Source organism: Salvelinus sp. IW2-2015, linkage group LG9 (assembly GCF_002910315.2).
Source record: "Salvelinus sp. IW2-2015 linkage group LG9, ASM291031v2, whole genome shotgun sequence".
Taxonomy (NCBI): Eukaryota; Metazoa; Chordata; class Actinopteri; order Salmoniformes; family Salmonidae; genus Salvelinus; species Salvelinus sp. IW2-2015.
In genome coordinates this window covers 28873817-28898008 of record NC_036849.1, presented here as the reverse complement: position 1 = coordinate 28898008, position 24192 = coordinate 28873817, and the positions used below count along the sequence as shown (strand labels likewise).

At 42.8% G+C, this 24192-nt stretch overlaps 1 protein-coding gene across 1 annotated transcript; it reads left to right on the top strand.

Moving 5' to 3' along the window:
- Positions 1 to 774: 774 nt before the first annotated feature.
- Positions 775 to 24192, top strand: LOC111968903 (gamma-aminobutyric acid receptor subunit rho-1-like). The gene is made up of 10 exons (XM_023994859.3): positions 775 to 1182; positions 6139 to 6195; positions 6414 to 6520; positions 12269 to 12336; positions 13162 to 13385; positions 20372 to 20454; positions 20592 to 20732; positions 20839 to 20991; positions 21252 to 21448; positions 22226 to 24192. Exons 1-10 carry the CDS (start codon positions 1067 to 1069, stop codon positions 22541 to 22543), a joined length of 1464 nt encoding a protein of 487 aa, XP_023850627.1. The 5' UTR covers positions 775 to 1066; the 3' UTR covers positions 22544 to 24192.

Here is a 24192-nt window from a genome sequence, read left to right as displayed (position 1 = left end):
TGTAATGGCTGGAATAGAAGTAAATGCAACAATATCATACACATCAAAGACATGGAAACCACATTTTTGACTCTGTTCCATTAATTATATTCCAGCCATTACAATGCCCCGTCCTCCTATAGATCCTCCCACCAGCCTCCACTGTACAGTAGGCATTCATCATATGTTGGGATCAGTCAGAGTAGTGAGCTATGTGATTGTTTAGCTATTGCTGTCTGTTCTCTTCAAATAGGTCGCCAAGAATACAACAAAATATCAAACATAAAAGATGCCTAACATTACTTACACCAATGCTCAAATTGACGTCCCATGGAACTTTCCCAATTTCATGATCTTTCAAACATTCAAGATTACTTTATTTACAAGGCTGGATTGATGTGCTGCTGATTATCAACAACAACACAGAAAGAGCGCGGTCTTTATAAAAGAATGGATGACATCAGCGTAGGCTAGTATACTCTTCACTGATGAATATGATTCATTCATATTATCAAGGCTACTATTTGTTGAAATAGGTTAATCCTATCTAATAGAGACCAATCTCTTTGTGTATGTAGGCTAATCCCACATATCTATGTTWGCGAATCTCAGGCTGAAGCCGTATTTTAGCAGCCCTTGAACATGTCTCAGTAAAAAAGCACTGATAGGCACACAGCTGAGGGACTTAATAGTCTTCCACATCAGGGACTGTGTCTGACTGTGTGAACCAGATCCTGTATCTATCTCCCACCATTGATCTCCCAAACGATCACGCTGCATCATTATGAGAATTGGTCTGGGCGGTACAGAGCAGAGTAGAGCAACAGGGCAGAGCGAATGAGCCACATCCGCCACTGGAGGGATCAAATCTGTGCCATCTGATGCTCAAGGATTTATAGGTTTAGTCAAAATTGCTTTTTCCCACTGTGGAGATTAAGCACCGTGGGATGTTTGTTGGTCAGGCCAGAGCTGCTGCTTCTTCCCCGGCCCCGATGCTGTTCTGCTGAAGACAATGTCTCAGGACCCACGAGGTGTTAGCCCTGGTAGGGTGTGGAATTTGACTGGAGTTTGAGTGGTCTACAGAGGTATGTGCACCATGCAGGTGGATACTGTGTTGGTGCTGTTCTGCGTCTGCCTCATGGGGGTTGCTGGGAGATCAGCTCATCAAAGAGGTGACAAGCTGGAGACCTACAAACAAAGCAGGTAAATGCAAATTCCATCCCAGGATCTATACATAACACAGACTGGATGTATGGCATTGAATTTATCCTTTGATTGACATTTTATATCTAGACATGGGTTAAAATGTGAATCTGTATTTTTAATAGATGTCCACTTGGTGATGGTAATGTTCTGTTGTCCTCACCTGTTCTGCTCCCCCACCAGGTGATTTTAGACTTATTCAGAAAGGGGATTTAGAGAGGGGACCTATATTCCAGTATCTAATAATGTTCTATTGTTGGATGTTGTGGCTGTTGCTCCATGGGTGGCTGGACTGGATGTGGCGCTATTGGATGGAATGAATATCATTCTGATCWGTTTATGATACAAATGTATGGAGCCCTAACTCAACCTAGCCTGGTCCTATCTGTTTTTGACATGTCAGCAACCACAGGAGGTGGCAAGACCGCACAAACAGACCTGGGACCAGGCTAGGGTCAACCAATACTTTGAAGTGCATACAGTTAACAACATATAGAACCAATTATRTGGAACTGATGGATTAAGTGGCAATGAGGCATACCGTATATTACATACAGTACAGTATGTTACAGCTGAATGGCAAATTTACTACAATGGTTGCTTTTAATACAGGATCATTGTCTCTATACCGGGACGGTTGAGCTAATGTGCGCTAATGTGATTAGAATGACAGTTGTAAATAACAGCAAACTTTCCAGGACATAGACATGTCTTATATGGGAAAGCTTAAATTCTTGTTAAYTTAACTGCACTGTCCAATTTACAGTAGCAATTACAGTGGAAAAATACCATGCTATTGTTTGAGGAGATTGCATAACAACAAAAAACTTTTATCACGGCAACTGGTTTGATAYATTCACCTCTGAAGGTAAATAATGTACTTACATTCAGTAATCTTGTTCTGATWCGTCATCCTGAGGGTCCCAGAGATAAAATGTAGCATAGTTTTGTTTGATAAAATCTGTCTTTATATTMAAATGTAGGAACTGGGTTCTCCAGTTTGAACCCCTGCTGTCTCTGGCTCCAMACCCASCCYGCCCGGCCATCTAGATGTGTGATAGTTAGTGTATAAGCTAATGATCCATCATGTATGACATTCCTGGAATGTGTAAACTTAAATGTTGTATTACCATATCATTTTTGTATGTTCTCTATAGTTATGTACTTGAACATGTATAAATTGACCAATTCGACACATTTGGGCAGACTTGGTACAAAATATTGATTGTCCAGTATTGCCATGCTTCACTGGATCAATCTGAAACTTTGCACACACACTGTTTCCATCTAGTGGCCAAAATCTAAATTGCGCCTAAACTATAATAATATATTATGGCCTTTCTCTTGCATTTCAAAGATGAAAATACAAAAAAAATCATGTTTTTTTTCTTTGTGTTATCTTTTACCAGATCTTATGTGTTATATTCTCCTACATTCATTTAACATTTCCACACACTTCAAAGTGTTTCCTCTCAAATGGTATTWATAATATGCATATCCTTGCTTCAGGCCCTGAGCTACAGGCAGTTAGATTTGGGTATGTCATTTTAGGCAAAAATTGAAAAAAAGAGTACGATACTTAAGAGCGATGATGTTGTTGCAATGTTATAGCCTTAGGACAGTACATTTTCTAGCCCAGATATAATTAACCGCAAATACCATAACATGTTGTCTGGCCATATTGCCTACAGATTCATAAAACATTTAAATATTATTTTAGAWMAACTTTATTTTGAYAGGGAGTCAATGCTGAGACCAAGGTCTCTTTTTCAGATGAGCCCTCTATAGCACCACATTACACATACAATAAATACATCAAACTACACATTCATATAGGCCTACACATTAAAATGCACGTTATTATACACAACAATAATAACCTGCAAAATATGAAATATTCCTAAAATGTAAGAGCTCTCGAGTCCTACAGTACAATGCTAAAAACAGAACTGTGCACCTGTTAATCTCTAGTGAAGATGATAATGATTTTTCCCATCCAAACTGCAGGGTGCCTTTGGACTCACTATCAGCTTTGAGTGATTTATATCCACTTAGTGCATTCCAAAGGCCCTTTAATTTCCTAATCCCACAAACCATGTCTCCTTTAGACACAATTTCACTCTGATGTGATCATGGCTCTTTGAGCTATTTTTACAGTCGATAGTGAAAGTCTACACACCCCTTGCACAGTCTTAAAATGTATTCTAAAAAGGAATTAAAATCGGATGTTCCTCTACCAATCTACACAACCTACTCCAGATGTTCAWAGTGAAAGAAAAATTATAGAACATTTTAAAAATGTATTAAAAATAAAAAACAAAGAGGTCTTGAATGATTGCATACGTCTTCAAACCTGAGTTAATATKTGGTGGAAGCACCTTTGGCAGCCATTATTGCTGTGAATAATTTCAAATAAGATTCTACCAACTTTGCACAACTCTTAGGGCAACATACATGTATATCCATCATTTTTGTCAAAATTGCTTAGGCTCATTGAATTTGGTTGGGAGTCATTAACGGACACCAATATAAATAAACCTTGTCTCTGATTTTCAAGCAAATTTAAGTCTGGACTGAGACTTGAACACTCAACACCTCTTGGAAAGCCATTCTGGTGTCTTTGGCATAAACATTTGTTGCATTGTGTTGCTGAAAAATACACCTCTATCCAATGGATTAGGTTTTGAGAAGACTGAGGTGGGTTTTCATTTAACWAAAAAATGTAATAAAAATAAAATATTGTGTTAAGATATTCAATCACAATTATATTTTCAAGGAAAATKAAAAGTCCTTTATTTCAAAGTTACACAGATATTGTTGTAGATAACCACTTTTTCTCTCATGTAGATTGGAAATGTTATGGTCGTGAACAGATGCCACACATTTTGTAACATAGGAACACAGTATATTGCTGTGAGTGAAACCAAAATGTTAGCAACACATAACTTGAAACAGGCACCATAAACATATATGGCGACGGACTTGAACATGTGTTAATTTTCTCTCTTCAAAAAACAACAAAAGAACACAGTACATCAAAGCAGTATCAGACAGTCTTAGCTTAGCTTAACAGACACTGATGGTATACTAAACCCGACCTCTCACCCCAAAGCTGTTTCTCTAAAGTTCATATGAAAAGCATTCTCTGTCCTCTTGAATGGCATGAAAATAACAACAACAGTCAATTGTACAATCAGCTTCTGAGAAATGCAACGTTTTGTTATGACTGGACTGCTGTGAATCCAATCACGGAACTGGAGCAAACCGATATCCGGACAGAGCAATGAAAAAAATAACTGAGTTTAAATTGGCACCAGTGAACTGCGATGCACTTTCAACTGAGCTCTTCCTTGTTATGTGCACTTAACAGGAGTTGATTAATGACCCTGGTGTTGACTCTGTCAGGCCAGAAAAGGCAGGCAACTGTATACCAACAGCAGAGCTATAGGAAGCCCCAAGGCAGTGTTCTGCAGACACACACACACACACACACACACACACACACACCACACACACACCACACACCCCACACACACACACACACACACACACACAGACACACACACACACACACACACACACACACACACACACACACACACACACACACACACACACACACACACACACACACACACACACACACACACATACGACACACACACACACACACACACACACACACACACACATACACACACATACACACACATCACACACACATACACACACACATGCATACGCACACACACAGAGAGACTTTTCTAGACTCTGGCCCTTGGAGGGGATTGGAGATACATTTGTGCCAAGCGGATTATCAACCAGCTGCTGGGGAGGACAGAGAGGAATATCAACCTATACCCATCAGCCCACACCGGTTAGCGCCCAGCAGCGCACTCTCTTGCTCTCTGTCTGATTGTCACGGTAGATAATATCGCTGTCTGCTGTTCTCCTCTCACCATGCACGCCTGTGGGGCACTGTCACAGCATGCACTCGCCCGTAGGCCTCCCATTAATCCAGTTGAGGGTTTTTAGGGGAAAATCTATTTTTTTAATTATTTTTTTATGTTTCTGCCGTGACCTGGATAACGCTATCAGAGCGACAAGCGTTCAGAAGTAGGATCCCTTTGAGCGTTGACGAGACGTTCTCTTGAAATAGTGTTTTTCTGAATGCCCTCATGCCCTTGTGTTTTGGGGATGAAAATGGCAACGATTCAGCCTGATTTGGCTCCTTGAGTCAAGTTGAGAGTAAAAGACAAATTTCTGCTTAGCTTTATAAAAAACATGATAATGATAACAACAATATAATATATTGTTAATATATAATATAATGATAACAACAATTTCTACTGTGTCTTACACTGGTTGTTGCTTCTTTGAATTATTTATTTGTTGTTGTTGCTAAACTGCACAAAACTTGCTTTGTAGTTCAGCCTCACAACGGTCTCAGTTTGATTAAAGGTTATCATTACAAGGTTACTATATACTTACGTCGACGCTCTTATGCAGAGCGATTTACAGTAGTGAGTGCATGCATTTTAATTCATACTGGTCCCCTGTGGGTTTCAAACCCTCAACTCTGGCGTTGAAAGTGCCATGCGCTACCAACTGTGCCACTCCTGTGTCATTTATTGAATATCTATCACCTATACTGGACTTCATCTTGCCATTTTGACCAGAAGCTGTTTGAAATCATTTTGTGATCTTTTCATTATGCCCAGGTGAATGTCACTATTCCTTTCCCAAAAACAATTAACAACGTTAGAGGGCCATTTTACTGAAGAATGTGTTTGTTTCATATGATTGTGTTTTTCTTTTCGTGTTTTATCTTTTCTTTTGATGTATAGTGTAATAATGTGTACTGTATATAGCTATGTATTGTGTAATTGATGTGTATATAGATATGTATAGTTTACTAATTGTTGATTGATGTGTTCAAATATTTTTCATCAACAGATCCAGGAGAGAAACATCAAGAATGGATGATGGAGGAGCTCACAGCAAGACCGCAAGGTTAGAGTTCAATGTCATTGTACAAAACACTGATCAGMAAAAGTGGTTTGCCAACTTGAAGCATGACAGGAAAGGTTTTATCAATACATTTGATATTGTAAATACAGCAAACCTGATATTGTAAAATGCTATCATACTTGACAGTGTACAACATTGAAAAAAGAGATCCTCAACTTATAGCCTAACTCTAAAAAGACAACCTCTTTTCCTCACTACAGCCCAATCCTAAAACGAGGTCCAGACATGACAAAATCTCCCATGACAAAATCTGAGCAGCTCTTAAGAATAGATGACCATGACTTTACCATGCGACCAGCATTTGGAGGTAAGACTTTACAGGAGTCATATAATGTGTATATTTCTACCTAGTAAAATCATCAGGTTTAGTATGTGAAAAACATGCTCCACTTAAGCTTTGTACCTACCCTGCATCAACAATAATTACTTTGATGGTAATGCACAAATGGTTTACTGACTCCCTTTAGTTGTGTTTGCTGTTTTGATGTTGCTTAGAGCACCAACACAAACTCCTTTTTTCCTTTAAACAGGGTCAGACAATCTATCCAATGGTCTTATCAGCTCAGCCCTCTAGAAGCCCTAATGACACCAACAACATGGAAAGATGTATATTGTCATGCTAGTACAGATGTAGGATCTTAATTTGATCACTCTTTTGTTGCTGAGAATTTTCATGAACCCCTAAAAAAAATGTCCATTCATTATAATCCACATAATATTTCAMATTTCCTGTTGCTGCAGGACTATTTTCCTGCTGTAGCAAACTGTCTCAAATTAAGATCCTATATCTGTACTCTCTCTTTTAACACGGATGTTTGTGGGACAGAGTGTTTGTGGTTTCATGGTCATCGTACAGGGGATTTGCTGTTGTGGGATTACAGGACATATCCCACTGAGGATATACATTGATTTACATAAATCTTCTGTAATTTCAACATAGTAATTGGATCTACGCATTTGTTGAAATTCCACATGGAAACGTTCAAAATCTTTTCATCCTATATTCAATATACACTGAGTATACAAAACATGCTCTTTCCATGACATAGACTGACCAGTTGAATCCAGGTGAAAGCTATGATCCCTTATTGACGTCAATTGTTAAATCCACTTAAATCAGTGTAGATGAAAGGGAGGAGACAGTTAAAGAATAATTTTTAAGCCTTGAGACAGTTGCGACATGGATTGTGTATGTGTGCCATTCAGAGGGTGAATGGGCGAGACAAAAAAATGTAAGTGCCTTCAAACAGGGTATGGTAGTAGTTGCCAGATGCACCGGTTTGTGTCAAGAACTGCAACGCTGCTGGGTTTTTCATGGGGAGGTATACTCTATGTATATTGCGGGGTTGAACGTATGTAACATTTTATATTTGATTAGACATAGTTTATTTCACCTTGTTTCAATGTTGATAATAAAATAATATGTTTGAATCAATGTAATTGTTTCAACGTAATGCCATCAACCTAAATAAAGAGGTATATCGAAAGGTTGCTGGATCGCATCCCCGAGCTGACAAGGTAAAAATCAGTTTTTCTGCCCCCAGAAAAGGCAGTTAACCCACTGTTCCCTCGGCGCCGAAGACGTGGATGTCGATTAAGGTAGCCCCGCGCACCTCTCTGATTCAGAGGGGTTGGGTTAAATGCGGAAGACACATTTCAGTTGAATGCATTCAGTTGTACAACTGACTAGGTATCCCCCTTTTGAAATAAAATATGAAGCCAAAATTACTGCCTGAACAGTGACTCCTACTGGTATAAGAGGGGTAATGCACTTCAGTGAGAACAAATCACATTCCAGATACCTACCTCTATGTACCTTGCTTAGCTTTGGAAGCGAGCTGTGAACATTTCTGCCAAGCTATCACGTCAACACACTAGACACATCAGCTTCCATACTCATTCGCGTAAATCACATTGAATAGTTGAAAGTAACTCTTCTAACTTTTCTTACTTCACAAGCTGTATGTGAAAGTAAATTTGGAGTGAGGTTGGGTTTATGTAGGCTACATTGAAATCCGATTTGCCCAACAGAGGACACCATCATTTCAACGTGTAGTCAGGTATATTATCATTCATCCATGGTTGATTGGATCCTAGTTACCATTAGCCCTATAAATAGGATGAATTCATAATATGAATAGAAAATGTGTACCTTAGGATATTGTCTTGTATGTGAAGGATGGTTGGCTGATTTCACATTTAATATATAAGTTATTAATATGTTGGATTCATGTCTCCATCTCAACCAAAAACCKAARTTGAAGAAAAGGACTAAATCAAATCAAACTTTATTTGAAGTGCATATAAAGTTTCATTTGATTTAGTGCTATTCTTTAGCTTAGATTTTTGGTTGATATGGAGATGTGAATCCAACAACATTAATAATTACTTTGTAGTCTAACTGGATATTGAATTGTCATTGTTCAGGCAGGAAGCGTTGGACTGTGGTTTGACATTTTATTTCAATATATCTTTATTTAGGTTGATGGCATAACATACCATTTTACTATCAACATTGAAACAAGGTTAAATAACATACAATATGTCTAATCAAATATGAGATTCAAAATAATTKAAATATACAGTATATTAAATACAGGATAAAAAATATGTTTTTTTATGTTTCTACATGATGATTATGTTGAAATTAGATTGATGTAACAACCTGTAAGTCAGGTTAAGTCAATGTATTTAAGTACAAGTTCTACCCTAATTTCAATGTTTACAATGCTGATTGAAATTAGATGAAATCAGTAYTGGTTGATTACTTTTCCGCAATCCAATGTATTTTTCATGTTGATTCCACGTCACAATACGTTGACAAATTACATTGAAACAACGTTGATTCAACTCATGTGTGCCCAGTGGTCTCATGTTAAGGTTAAATTTACTTTTTGAGTTRTTTACATGTTGGGAATCCATAATACCTTTAGGATGACCTTCTTAGTTCAAACATAGAGATACAATGATGTTCGAGGCCAAATGACAAAATGTGTTTCAGAGCACCCACGCAAGCCCATGGATCAAGCAACATGTGCGTTACTTTAGAAKGCATGTGATATTCATGAACCAGAACAAGGGCCAAATATGTCTTTTKTTATGAATACATAAACATAAACAGCTGTAAGTGCAATCTGAGTCTAAAAAACATCACACTATGAATGACCCCTCTCCTATTGAGAAAGTAGATCTAAAAAAGAGAGATTGGAAAGGCATCCAGATGTTTGCGGCTGCAACAACTGTGATCCATTGTGACCTAATTGTGTTCCTGTACTAAGGCGGATGATGGAGAGTGAAGGTTAAAACAGTTTWAAAAAATAGAATCCAGCCCATCATGGCACAAGCAAATCCATTGGCTGACAATGCAGCACTGAATTTATTGTAGTGTATTTTTTGCATTAGGCTTACACTGACTGAATGAAAGTACTGTATATTGTATTACACATAGTATAGTCACAATACGTGATGTTCTTTGTGCTAGAATCAATGATTATTGAAGCACTTGGCCAAAGCTTTTGATACGGTAGACCATTMCATTCTTGTGGGCCGGCTAAGGAGTATTGGTGTCTCTAAGGGGTCTTTGGCCTGGTTTGCTAACTACATCTCTCAAAGAGCGCAGTGTATTACGTCAGAAAATCTGCTGTCTCAGCCACTGCCTGTCACCAAATAAAATWAAATGTTATTTGTCACATGCGCTGAATACAACAGGTGTAGACCTTACAGTGAAATGCTTACTTACAAGCCCTTAACCAACAATGCAGTTTCAAGTTCCTTGGCGTCCACATCACCAACAAACTAACATGGTCCAAGCAGTCCATAGATGTATGTGTAGTATGATTTGACCTTAGTCCTGTTTTGACGCTTTGCCTGTTTGATGGTTCAGCACCTCAGGAGTAAATGTCAGTTGGCTTTTCATAGCCGATCATTCAGAGTATCTCTACCGCCCCTGCGGTTTCTAGAGAGTTGAAAACAGCAGGTCTGGGACAGGTAGCACATCCGGTGAATTGGTCAGGGTTCCATAGCCGCAGGCAGAACAGTTAAAACTGGAGCAGCAGCACAGCTAGGTGGACTGGGGACAGCAAGGAGTCATCATGCCAGGTATTCCTGAGGCATGGTCCTAGGGCTCAGGTTCTTCCAGAAAGAAAAGAAAGAAAGAAAGAAGAAAGAAAGAAAGAAAGAAAGAAAGAAAGAAAGAAAGAAGAAAGAAAGAAAGAAAGAAGAAGAAAGAAAGAAAGAAAGAAAGAGAATTAGAGAGAGCATACTTAAATTCACACAGGACACCGGATAAGACAGGAGAAATACTCCAGATATAACAGACTGACCCTAGCCCCCCGACACATAAACTACTGCAGCATAAATACTGGAGGCTGACGATACCSCGGACAAGGCCAAACAGGCAGAATATAACCCCACCCACTTTGCCAAAGCACAGCCCCCACAACACTAGAGGGAWAKCTTCAACCACCAACTTACCATCCTGAGACAAGGCCGAGGATAGCCCACAAAGATCTCCGCCACGGCACAACCCAAGGGGGTGCGCCAACCCAGACAGGAAGATACGTAAGTGACTCAACCTACTCAAGTGACGCACCCCTCCTAGGGATGGCATGGAAGAGCACCAGTAAGCCAGTGACTCAGCCCCTGTAATAGGTTTAGAGGCAGAGAATCCCAGTCGAGAGAGGGGAACCGGATAGGCAGAGACAGCAAGGGTGGTTCGTTGCTCCAGTGCTTTCCTTTCAACTTCACACTCCTGGGCCAGACTACACTCAATCATAGGACCTACTGAAGAGATGAGTCTTCAATAAAGACTTAAAGGTTGAGACCGAGTCTGCGTCTCTSACATGGGTAGGCAGACCGTTCCATAAAAATGGAGATCTATAGGAGAAAGCCCTGCCTCCAGCTGTTGGCTGAGAAATTMYAGGGACAGTTAGGAGGCCCGCGTCTTGTAACCGTAGCGTACGTGTAGGACCAAATCGGAAAGATGGGTAGGAGCAAGCCCATGTAATGCTTTGTAGGTTAGCAGTAAAACCTTGRAATCAGTCCTTACCTTAACAGGAAGCCAGTGTAGAGAGGCTAGCACTGGAGTAATATGATCAAATTTCTTGGTTCTAGTCAAGATTCTAGCAGCCGTGTTTAGCACTAACTGAAGTTTATTTAGTGCTTTATCCGGGTAGCCAGAAAGTAGAGCATTCCACCCCCACCATCACTGCATCACTGCACTCTATACTCCTCTGTAAACTGGTCATCTCTGTATACCTGTCGCAAGACCCACYKGTTGATGCTCATTTATAAAGCCTCTTAGGCCTCACTTCCACCTATCTGAGATATCTACTGCAGCCCTCATCCTCCACGTACAACATCCGTTCTGCCAGTCACATTCTGTTATAGGTCCCCAAAGCACACACATCTCTGGGTCGCTCGTCTTTTCATTTCGCTGCAGCTAGCGACTGGAACGAGCTGCAACAAACACTCAAACTGAACAGTTAAATCTCAATCTCTTCATTCACTCAATCATGGGCACTCTTAATGAYAGTTGTTGCTGCTTTGCATGATGTATCGTTGTCTCTACCTTCTTGTCCTTTGTGCTGTTGTCTGTGCCCAATAATGTTTGTACCATGTTTTGTGCTGCTACCATGATGTGTTGCTACCATGCTGTGTTGTCGTGTGTTGCTGACTTGCTATGTTGTTGTCTTAGGTCTCTCTTTATGTAGTGTTGTGTTGTCTGTCTTGTCGTGATGTGTGTTTTGTCCTATATTTATACTTTTTTTTTTTTTWATCCCTGCAGGAGGCCTTTTGCCTTTTTTGCCATCATTAAATAATAATTMGTTCTTAACTGACTTGCCTAGTTAAATAAAGGTTAAATAAAATGCATTTAATTAAATTAAAGTATCCATTATAGCAATGCGTGAAGGAAATGAAGGATAAATGGTACTGCACTTGTAAAACACAAMATGTTTTAAAAAGGTTTTTGAACAGAGGTCCAGGATTGTCAATTAATTCTGGAAATCTAATCTCTCATTGAAATTTATATTAATGCAATTTTATTTAATTACAGGACCCCCTATTCCAGTTGGGGTAGATGTTCAGGTTGAAAGTCTGGACACAATCTCTGAAGTGGATATGGTGAGTGGGATTTCAGTCTCTTTACACAGTGAAGGGTAATCCTTCCTAACCTGGTGGAACGAGACTGATCGCACAATAGCTCACATTCTGTTTGTAAAACAGAAACGTGAGCACAGCCGTTAGTCTGCTTGACCAGGCTAAATCTTTTCCCCAAACTTTAGAAAAAGTATTCCACCATCTAGAAAAATGCTTTCAACCAGAGAAGCCGTTTATTAATATTATGTAATGACAAAAGATGAAGCATACTCAACTCAGATACTGTACCTCACATGTAGAATCCTCCAAACACATATGTTGCATCCAAATAGCATATTCATCAATAGGCGTGATTGTTCTACAGCACTACCACCGCTCCCACCACTCCCACCACCACCACCAACACCACCACCACCACTACCACCAACACCACCACCACCACCACCAACACCACCACCACTACCACCACCACCACCACTACCCCCGCCCCCACCACCCCCACCACCACCACCACCACCAACACCACCGCCAACACCACCAACACCACCACCACCCACTACCTGTCTCTTATACACATCTAGATGTGTATAAGAGACAGCCTACCAACACAACCACCACCACCACCAACACCACCAACACAGCCACCACCACCACCACCACCACCACCACCACCACCACCACCACCACCACCACCACCACCACCACCACCACCACAGCCACCACCACTCCCACCAACACCACCACCACCCCCACCATCACCATCACCACTCCCACCACCAACAACCCCACCACCACCACCACTCCTACCCCCACTCCCACCACCCCCACCAACCTGCTGTGTTGTTTCAGGACTTCACCATGACCCTGTACCTGAGGCACTACTGGAAGGACGAGCGCCTGTCCTTCACCAGTACCAATAACCAGAGCATGACCTTTGACAGCAGGCTGGCCAAGAAGATCTGGGTTCCTGACATGTTCTTCGTCCACTCCAAGAGGTCCTTCATCCATGACACCACCACGGACAACGTCATGCTGAGGGTGTACCCTGACGGCAACGTGCTTTACAGTCTGAGGTAGCTCCACTGTGTTACGGCCCTGCTACACTATAGCCACCGGGCGTCCAGCATTGCCAGGAGCCATCAGCCATTGAGGAAATACTTCCTTTGAAATCAATGAAAGCTGCTGTACTGCCCGTGTTGCGCACGCATTGCATCACGTCCAAAGGCGGCATCCAAGCTTAAGAATAGCAGAGGTTMAATTCTCRCATGTTCATTCTTTCTTGTGAAWTGAAATAATGAGAAATAACAACATGCTCTGATATTTACAACTTCGCGAAGAAAGTTAATCTGTGTCGTTTACAGTAGGTGCAAATAACGCATTGTGTGCAGAACAAGCAAGGAGGTAGGAAAASCCAAGCATGAGCTAGCGAGATCCTATTGGTATGTTGTAGCATGTGTTCTTAATGGAGCTCTCTCTGCACCACTAATTGTAGAACCACTGACATGTATTATTTACTTGACTATTGTTTCTGGCGTTATCCCTAAGATCTGGAAAGCGGCACATGTCCTCACCTTACACAAAGGTGGAGATCCTTCTGACTTAGATAACTACGGTCCAATTTCCAAATTCTTGCCTTTCCAAAGTTTTAGAATCTCTGAATAACTTTCCCCTAAGAACATTTTTAAACTATTCCCTCTGTTCTTAATGTGCACAAATCCGTTTTTTGACCTGGACATAGCACGGTTTCAGCAGATACACTTGCTTTGGATGATGTGTTAAACTTGGATCATAAAAATCATTGTGCTGCCTTATTTATAGACCTTCCAAGGCCTTCGATACCAATGACCATCACATTCTTATTCAGAGGTTGACTGAAATAGGCCTGGATCAGGCTTGCAAGTGGTTTGRAAAGTATCTGTCAGACAGGACTAAATGTGTGATCTTTGATAGCGTTAAGTCTAGTTTCCTGGATATCACAAAAAGTGTACCGCAGTGGTCAGTACTGGGACCTGTTCTCTTTACCATTGATATAAATAATATTGGTCTATCTGTTAAAATGTGTAATATTCATCTGAATGCAGACGGCACTGTTATATTTGCCATTGACCCAACTGCTGACCAGGCTATGTTAGAGATGCAATCTGACCTTGTTACTTTACAGAAAGCCCTGGTTGGTTTAAAACTTGGACTTAATGCAGGCAAAACTAAATACATGTTTTTYTGTAGTTCTTGCAATGTTTCAGATGGACTACATATGTATTCTATCAAGGCACAAGGCGAGACCCAGATGCAGACACAGGAGGCAGATGGTTGGAGTCTTACAATGTTTATTAATCCAAAAAGGGGTAGGCAAGAATGGTCGTGTACAGGCAAAAGGTCAAAATCAGTTCAGAGTCCAATAGGTACCGAAAGGCAGGCAGATTCAAGGTCAGGGCAGGCAGGGTGATCAGGCAGGCGGGAAAGTAGTCCAGAGTCAGGCAGTGGTCAAAACCAAGAAGACTAGCAAAAGAGAATAGAAAAGGAGTACGGGGAAAAACACGCTGGTTGACTTGACTAAACATACAAGACAAACTAGCACAGAGAGACAGGTAACACAGGGATAAATACACTGGGGAAAATAAGCGACACCTGGAGCGGGTGGAGATAATCACAGGGACAGGTGAAACAGATCAGGGCGTGACATATTCATTGGATGGTTCTCCCATTGATCGGGTTCCTGCCAACAAATATCTGGGCATTTRGATTGACAAAGACTTCATGTTTAAAAAACATACTGTTGATCTATTTAAGATTTAAAGTGGGCTTATTTTTTTGAAATATATCTTGTTTTTCCCTAAGTAGCAGAAAGCAGATTGTGCAGTCAACTTTCCTGCCAGTTCTTGATTATGATGACATCATTTACCAGATTGCAGCAGCCACTACTCGTAAACCATTGGATGCTGTCTACCATACTGTAGCGCCATATGTTTTATCACTGGTGACAGGTTTAATACTCACCACTGAATTCTGTATCAAAACGTTGGCTGATCCCCATTAAAGTCCCATAGATCAATTCATTACTCGCTTTTTGTTTACAAAGCCCTACTACACAAGCTTACAACTTACCTAACTTCGTTGCTAACGTATAAAAGAATGAGCAACCAAACCCACTCGCAGGATTTATCTCTTGAGGTCCCTCTGGTCTTGACCAATTTAGGTAAATGCTCTTTTAGTTTTAGTACCCTCCAGTGTTGGAATAACCTACAAAATTCCTTTCAAATTGATTCCCTGGTGCTGCTAGGGTAGTTTAGTTGCTTTGATTTATTGTAGTGGTTTATTTGTTAATGGTTGTGTTGAGGTTGTGCCTTATGGTTATTTGTATTAATCTTGTTTTAATTGTAATGTAAATTATTCTTCCTGTTGTGAGAAAATGTTTGTACTCAGAGCACCATTGGGAATGAAACCCTGGTCTCAATTGGACTACCCTAAACAAATAAAAGTTTATAAAAATGTGTATATTTCCGTTATGGAACACCTCTCTGAAGTGTGTGTGTGCACAAACTCAATTTGGCATTGCACTCATTCTAAACAATGCCTTTTTCTTTTTACTTTGGCAAAGCGTCAAGTGTATAAAACTTTGTGCACTGGATTCCTAACAGATTCTGGTTCTGGAAACAGAAACATTTATTGAGATCAGATGTTTCATTGATGAGAAAATGTGCTAAATGTTGGGCCAGTTTTACCTACTTCCATCCTCTCCCACTGCCCACGACTGGTCTTCCTCTCACTACCATATTTGGTGGTSAGAAAACGGCTCTGTGTAGCAGGTAGAATGTCACATTGACGCAACGCAACGCGTACAGTGGAGCTGCAGTGTTACCACAGACAGAAGGGGAAACCCAGACAGATTACAGGGGCTATAAAGCTGAAGCATCTATGCTTGTGTTGCCCAACAGTCCCCCACCCACTTCCCTTCCCTTCATTGAAAATGAATGGGGCTCAGTTGTTTCATCGCCCCACCCCAGCACTACACAGCTGAATCAAATAACCAACTCAAGCTTTGATCATTTGAATCAGTTGTGTAGTGCTAGGCTGGGAAAAAAAAAAAAAACGTGCACCCAGGGTAGCCCCAGGACTGAGTTTGGTAAATCCTGCATCAGGGCACACCATAGCAAAAGGTTTTGCAACGGAACACGGAAACAAGCGTTTCTTTTGGACAGGTTCCGATAGCACCCCGTTTCGGAACGTTTTTGTGCTAGCTGAACACCACCTTGGTTTGATAACTAACCCTTAAGGGTGTTGGATTTAGTGCTGAAATCCTTTTCAAGTTGACTTATCTGTCACGCCCTGACCTTAGAGATCCTTTTTATTCTCTATTTTGGTTAGGTCAGGGTGTGACTAGGGTGGTTAGTCTAGTTTTTTTCATTTCTATGTTGGCCTGGTATGGCTCCCAATCAGAGGCAGCTGTCTATCTTGTCTCTGATTGGGGATCATATTTAGGCAGCCTTTTCCCACTGGGTTTTTGTGGGATCTTGTCTACGTCTAATTGCCTGCAAGCACTACATTAGTTTCACGTTTCGTTTTGCGCTTTATTGTTTTCTGTGAGTTTCATCCAATAAACATGTGGAACTCTATGCACGCTGTGCCCTGGTCCATTAATTCAACCAACAATCGTGACAGAAGATCCCACCACCAACGGACCAAGGAGCGTGCCCAGGAGGAGAAGGGATCCTGGGCCTGGGAGGAAAGCCAGGAGTGGAGGACATCCTGGACTTGACAGGAAATAATGGCAGGAGACAAAGCCTGCCATGGAAACAGGCGGAAGCAGCGAAGGAGGAACAACGACGACGCCAGGGTTCGCAGACAGGGCGCAAGCCCAAAAGATAGCCCGGGGGAAAAAAGTGGGGGGGAGGGGGCACACTGAGTGATCAGCGGAGCCGAGGGGTGAACCAGAGCCAGTCTGGGAGTCAAGTGAGGAACTCGACGAAAGATTCCGGAGAGAGGTGTTGGCGTTGAGAGCGCTGCAGAGCTGGCGTGCTGAGGAGCGTGACACCAGTCCGGTGTCATTTGCACCAGTTTCACGCATCTGGCCTCTAGTGCGCCTTCCCAGTCCGGTACGTCCTGTGTCGTCTCCACGGACTCGCCCTGAGGTGTGTGTCACCGTTCCGGTACAATGTGTGCCGGTTTTACGACCCGTGTCTCCAGTGCGCCTCCACAGCCCAGTGCGTCCTGTGCCAGCTCCTCGCACTTGCCGTGCGAAGGTTATCATCTGTCCAAGACATGTTGTGCCAGCTCTACGCTCCAGACCTCCAGTGCGCCTCCACAGCCCAGTACATCCTGTGCCGGCTCCACGCACCAGGCCTCCTGTGCATCTCCCCAGCCCGGTACTTCCTGTGCCGGCTCCACGCTCCAGGCCTCCTGTGCGTCTCCCCAGCCCAGTACGTCCTGTGCCGGCTCCACACACCAGTCCTCCAGCGATGGTCTGCAGTCCAGAGCCTCCAGTGAGGGTTCCCAGTCCGGAGCCTCCAGCGAGGGTTCCCAGTCCGGAGCCTCCAGCGAGGGTTCCCAGTCCGGAGCCTCCAGCGAGTGGTTCAGTCCGGAGCCTTCCAGCGAGGGTTCCCAGTCCGGAGCCTCCAGCGAGGGTTCCCAGTCCAGAGCCTCCCAGCGAGGGTCCCAGTCCAGAGCTTCCAGCGAGGGTTCCCAGTCCAGAGCCTCCAGCGAGGGTTCGCAGTCCAGAGCTTCCAGCGAGGGTTCGCAGTCCAGAACCTCCAGTGCGGTTCACAGTTCAGAGCCTCCAGTGAGGATCCATGGCCCGGAGCCTCCTGTGATGATCCATGGCCCGGAGCCTCCAGTGATGATCATGGCCCGGAGCCTCCAGTGACGATCCACGGTCCGGAGTCCCCGGCGACGATCTACGTGCGGAGTTCCCGGCGACGATCCACGGTCCGGAGCCTCCGGCTACGATCCCACGGTCCGGTTCCTCCGGCAACGATCCACGGTCCGGTTCCTCCGGCAACGATCCACGGTCCCGGTTCCTCCGGAAACGATCCACGGTCCGGTTCCTTCCCGGCAACGATCCACGGTCCCGGTTCCTCCGGCAACGATCCACGATCCGGTTCCTCCGGCAACGATCCACGGTCGCCCGGTTCCTCCGGCAACGATCCACGGTCCGGTTCCTCCGGCAACGATCCACGGTCCGGTTCCTCCGGCAACGATCCAAGGTCCGGTTCCTCTGGCAACGATCCACGGTCCGGTTCCTCCGGCAACGATCCACGGTCCGGAGCTTCCGGCGACGAACCACAGTCCGGTTCCTCCAGCGACGATCCACGGTCCGGAGCTTCCGGCGACGATCCCCGCACCAGAGTCGCCACCAAAGAGGGCGTATCCACGAGCGGAGCGGGGTCTACGTCCCGCACCGGAGCCGCAACCGAGGCTAGATGCCCACCCGGACCCTCCCCTATAGAGTCAGGTTTTGCGGCCGGAGTCCGCACCTTTGGAGGGGGGGGTACTGTCACACCCTGACCTCAGAGATCCTTTTTATTCTCTATTTTGGTTAGGTCAGGGTGTGACTAGGGTGGGTAGTCTAGTTTTTTCATTTCTATGTTGGCCTGGTATGGTTCCCAATCAGAGGCAGCTGTCTATTGTTGTCTCTGATTGGGGATCATATTTAGGCAGCCTTTTCCCACTGTGTTTTTGTGGGATCTTGTCTATGTCTTGTTGCCTGCGAGCACTACATTAGTTTCACATTTCATTTTGCACTTTATTGTTTTCTGTGAGTTTCATCCAATAAACATGTGGAACTCTATGCACGCTGCGCTTTGGTCCATTAATTCAACCAACGACCGTGACATTATTGAGGCATATGAAGGAGGCCTATTTGTTGGACAGCAAAACAAAGCTATTGGACATGCTACTTAGTAATTATACATGTCAGATCCTGTGTGTGCAACCCTCCTTGGTTGTTAAATTGGACAATGAGTTCATTGAATGGATGATATAAATATAGATCTGGTGGTGCATGACATAATTTATCTGACAAAGTTAGGACCTTTTAGTGACAGCCATTTCATGAGACAGGTGGACAACACTGTTGTAATCAGGACTGTATGACAAACATTTTCCCTTCCCTTGCCAGTGTTCTTCATTGAACAGATTTAATCAACACCAGTCCAATTGTAAACAAGACAGCCACCAAATAGAGACCTCATGTAACCTTCAGTGACATCGGATATAACATTCTGTAGACTCCTAGCCATTAGACCTAGATCACCTACATGGAGTTGACATTGGAAAAGCAGTCTCAATCCCCAACAACAATTTTTTGTTAAATTATTTTAGGCCCGGTAGATTCAAAATTCAGTTTTCCTGTGTTTTGTACCATATTTGTACACCAGCTGATGAAACTAACACTGTCAAAATATGAAAATGTAATCAGTGTTATTTCTACATAGGACATTCTAATCAGCAGGTTTTGCATGGGTGGAGTTTTGGCTTGCTTGGTGATAAATCATCAGGCGGCATAAATKAATAGACCAATAACAATGAGAGTTCCTAACTTCTCTCCCAATAAAAGCTAGTTTTCAGTTTACATATCACTCCCATTAGGCCCCTCCACTCTGGTGGATTGATCCCCGCACCACAATCCTAACTGGGGTTAATGCACTGCTTTGGTGCCCTTTCCCGCTCCGCTGAGACCTAGCAAAAGTATTCCTTAAGAAATAGTTTTTTGCTCAAAAGCTATTTCCATAATTTTTTACCATTATTACAAAAAAACTTTAAAATATGGTACTTAATTGTTGCCCAGAAATTATTTGATATTGAGATAAAAACTTCTTCACCTGCCATTTTTTTGTTTCATACCCTATTCAAGTAAACTTATAATAGTCATATTGATCCATTTCAGCTACAGCTCAGCATAAAGGCAACCAGAATTTAATATGGATACAAAGTGATGATTATAATTGTGAATTGCTTTGATTGTTTTAATCAAAGCAATTCACAATTATAATCATCACTTTGTATCCATATTAAATTCTGGTCAGGCATAAGTCAGGCTCTGATGTCACTTTTGTTCTCACAGAGTCACGGTCACGGCCATGTGCAACATGGACCTGAGTCGCTTCCCTCTAGACACACAGACCTGCTCGCTGGAAATAGAGAGCTGTGAGTGCACCTCTCAACTTTACTATTTACCTACACATCTCTGATGACATTTGATTATGTTTTTATCACATGATCAAAGATAAGCAATCATATTTATATGAGGTATTCATTGGGGTTTTTGAACATTCTCTCGTCAGATGCTTACACGGACGATGATCTCATGCTGTACTGGAAGAAAGGCAACGAGTCACTGAACACAGACGAGAGGATATCTTTATCCCAGTTCCTCATCCAGAAGTTTCACACCACTACAAAGCTGGCCTTCTATAGCAGTACAGGTAACCCTGAAGTCACAGATTGAGTAGATATTACGTAGATATTACAAAGACACATTATAGGACTGGATCTGCGTAGAATATCAGCTGTGTTTCTTTTTCTTCTCAGGCTGGTACAACCGTCTGTACATCCACTTCACCCTGCGACGTCACGTCTTCTTCTTCCTGCTCCAGACCTACTTCCCAGCCACCCTCATGGTCATGCTGTCCTGGGTCTCCTTCTGGATTGACCGCCGGGCCGTCCCCGCTAGGGTCCCTTTGGGTAGGAAAGGCCTTTGCCAGAAGGACCAGGACATTTTATTGGCTCTAGGCTAAATTGATATTTCCATGTTTTATTTGAGATATAGTACAGTCTTGCTGTCTTTCCAACAGTGATTGGGAAGTTTGCTTGGTCTCGACAGTGCCCCAAATAAAGATTGACATCAACTGTAAAAGATCAAGCCAAGACCTGGACTAAAAAGCTATTTCAATGGAGATCTGTGTCTGGGTAACTGTCCCTAATGTCTTTTTTACTATGTCCAGGTATCACCACAGTGCTCACCATGTCCACCATCATCACTGGAGTCAACGCCTCCATGCCCAGAGTGTCCTACATCAAAGCGGTGGACATCTACCTGTGGGTCAGTTTCGTGTTTGTCTTCCTCTCGGTCATAGAGTATGCAGCGGTCAACTACCTCTCTACCGTGCAGGAAAGGAAAGAGAGGAAACTAAGAGAGAGGGTACAGTTTGTTTCATTTCATTTGCATAAAATGTTTTTCTGCTTTTCTGTATACTTTTATTTTTAGAACTACATCTGGAGAACAACGTTGCATGCTGTATATTTCTCTATATGCCAAATGTTGTGGCATGTGGAACTGAAACTGCATAAGATGCCTCAGGAGGAAATCAAATCAAATGTTATTTGTCACATACACATGGTTAGCAGATGTTAATGCGAGTGTAGCGAAATGCTTCTGCTTCTAGTTCCGACCATGCAGTAATATCTAACAAGTAATCTAACCTAACAATTTCACAACAACTACCTTATACACACAAGTGTAAAGGAATGAATAAGAATATGTACATAAAAATATATGAATGAATGATGGCCGAACGGCATAGGCAAGATGCAGTAGATGGTATAGAGTRCAGTATATACATATGAGATGAGTAATGTAGGGTATGTAAACATTATATAAAGTGGCATTGTTTAAAGTGGCTAGTGATACATTTATTACATCAATTYTTCCATTATTAAAGTGGCTAGAGTTGAGTCAGTATGTTGGCAGCAGCCACTCAATGTTAGTGATGGCTGTTTAACAGTCTGATGGCCTATTGTAACTCACACAGCCCCTGAAAACTTTTCCTGCCACGAACAACCTTGTTGAGAAGCCCTAAGCTCGAAAATTACTAAATACATTAGACATCAGTAGATTTAAAGCCACTTAAGTTTTTGCAGTTTCAAAGTATTGTCCTTTAATTCAACCTTTTTCTTTTTTACTCCCCGCTATCTACAGTTGCCGTGTACATGTGGCATCGGAAAYCCTGACGACGCCATGTGCGACCCCCAGATCACTGGCTACACCACCATGGAYGTCAACAATATAGGGAACTATGGCACCGCAGGGAACTATGGAATGCCAGAGAACGGAGGCAGGCAGGAGAGGATGTTTGCCCAGGTGGTTCTGGGGGATCCCCAGCTCACGGGCCAGGTAAAGAGGCCAGGCTATGTGAACATTTGGATAGACACCCACGCCATAGACAAGTACTCACGGATGGTCTTCCCTGGTTCCTACGTCCTGTTCAACATCATCTACTGGTCCATCTACTCCTAACGCCTGGCCAATGGGGAAGGACCATACTACCCTAACACAGCCACATGCTGCAGATAGARCACAACATGTTCGATTTCATTATGCACCAAACGGCACAACACTGACTGAAACAGGGATCGACTACCTGAACTTGTCCAATAAGAAACACGAGTTTTCGTTTTTCAGGGCAAAACTTTTGCTACATTTTGCAACAGTATGCCCTCATGAATATGAAACAGGACACCACTGTAACTCCATTAACAGGGATAGCRGCCACGCAGAGAGAAAACATATTATTGTTTCTGTTTTCAAGACAAAAGACTGAGATATGGATTATTTATTGTGAGGTGAACATTGCCTTCTTGACCCAGCCTCTTAAATGGACCTATTCATGTACAGTACAGTGCATTTGGAAAGTATTCAGACGCCTTGACTTTTTCCACATTTAGTTACATTACAGCCTTATTCTAAAATGGATTAAATGTTGTTTTTTTCTCTCAATCTACACACAATACCCCATTTGGACAAAGCAAAAGCTGGTTTGTAGAAAATGTTGCAAATTTAATAATAAAAAAAATATGAAATATCACATTCACATAAGTATTCAGACTCTTTACTCARTACTTTGTTGAAGCACCTTTGACAGCGATTACAGCCTCTATTTGGGGAGTTTCTCCCATTCTTCTCTGCAGATCCTCTCAAGCTCTGTCAGGTTGGATGGGGAGCGTCACTGCACAGTTATTTTCAGGTTTCTCCAGAGATGTTCAATCGGGTTCAAGTTCGGGCTCTGGCTGGGTCACTCAAGGACATTCAAAGACTTATCCTGGAGCCACTCCTGTGTTGTCTTGACTGTGTGCTTGGGATCATTGTCCTGTTGCAAGGTGAACCTTCACCCCATTCTGAGGTCCTGAGCACACTGGAGCAGGTTTTTCCCTCGATCCTGACAAGTCTMCCAGTACCTGCGGCTGAAAAACACCCACCACCATGCTTCACAGTAGGGATGGTGCAAGGTTTCTTCCAGAGTGATGCTGGCATTCAGGCCAAAGAGTTGAATCTTGGTTTCATCAGACCAGAGATTCTTGTTTCTCATGTTCTGATAGTACTTTAGTGCCTATTGGCAAATTCCAAGTGGGCTGTCATGTGCCTTTTACTGAGGAGTGGCGTCTGGCCACTCTACCATAAAGGCCTGATTGGTGGAGTGCTGCAGAGATGGTTGTCCTTCTGGAATGTTCTCCCATCTCCACAGAGGAACTCTGGAGCTCTGTCAGGGTGACCATYGGGTTCTTGGTCACCTGCCTGATCAAGGCCCYTCTCCCCCGATTGTTTGGCTGGGTGGCCAGCTCTAGGAAGTCTTGGTGGTTCCTAACTTCTTCCATTTAAGAATGATGGAGGCCACTGTGTTCTTGGGGACCTTCAATGCTGCAGACATTTTTCGTTACCCTTCCCTAGATCTGTGCCTCGACACAATCCTGTCTTGGAGCTCTACGGACAATTCCTTCGACCTCATGGCTTGGTTTTTGCTCTGAAATGCCTTGTCAACTGTGGGACCTAATATAGGCAGGTGTGTGCTTTCCAAATCATGTCCAATCAATTGAATTTACCACAGGTGGAGTCCAATGAAGTTCTAGACACATCTAAGGATCATCAATGGAAACAGGATGCACCTGAGC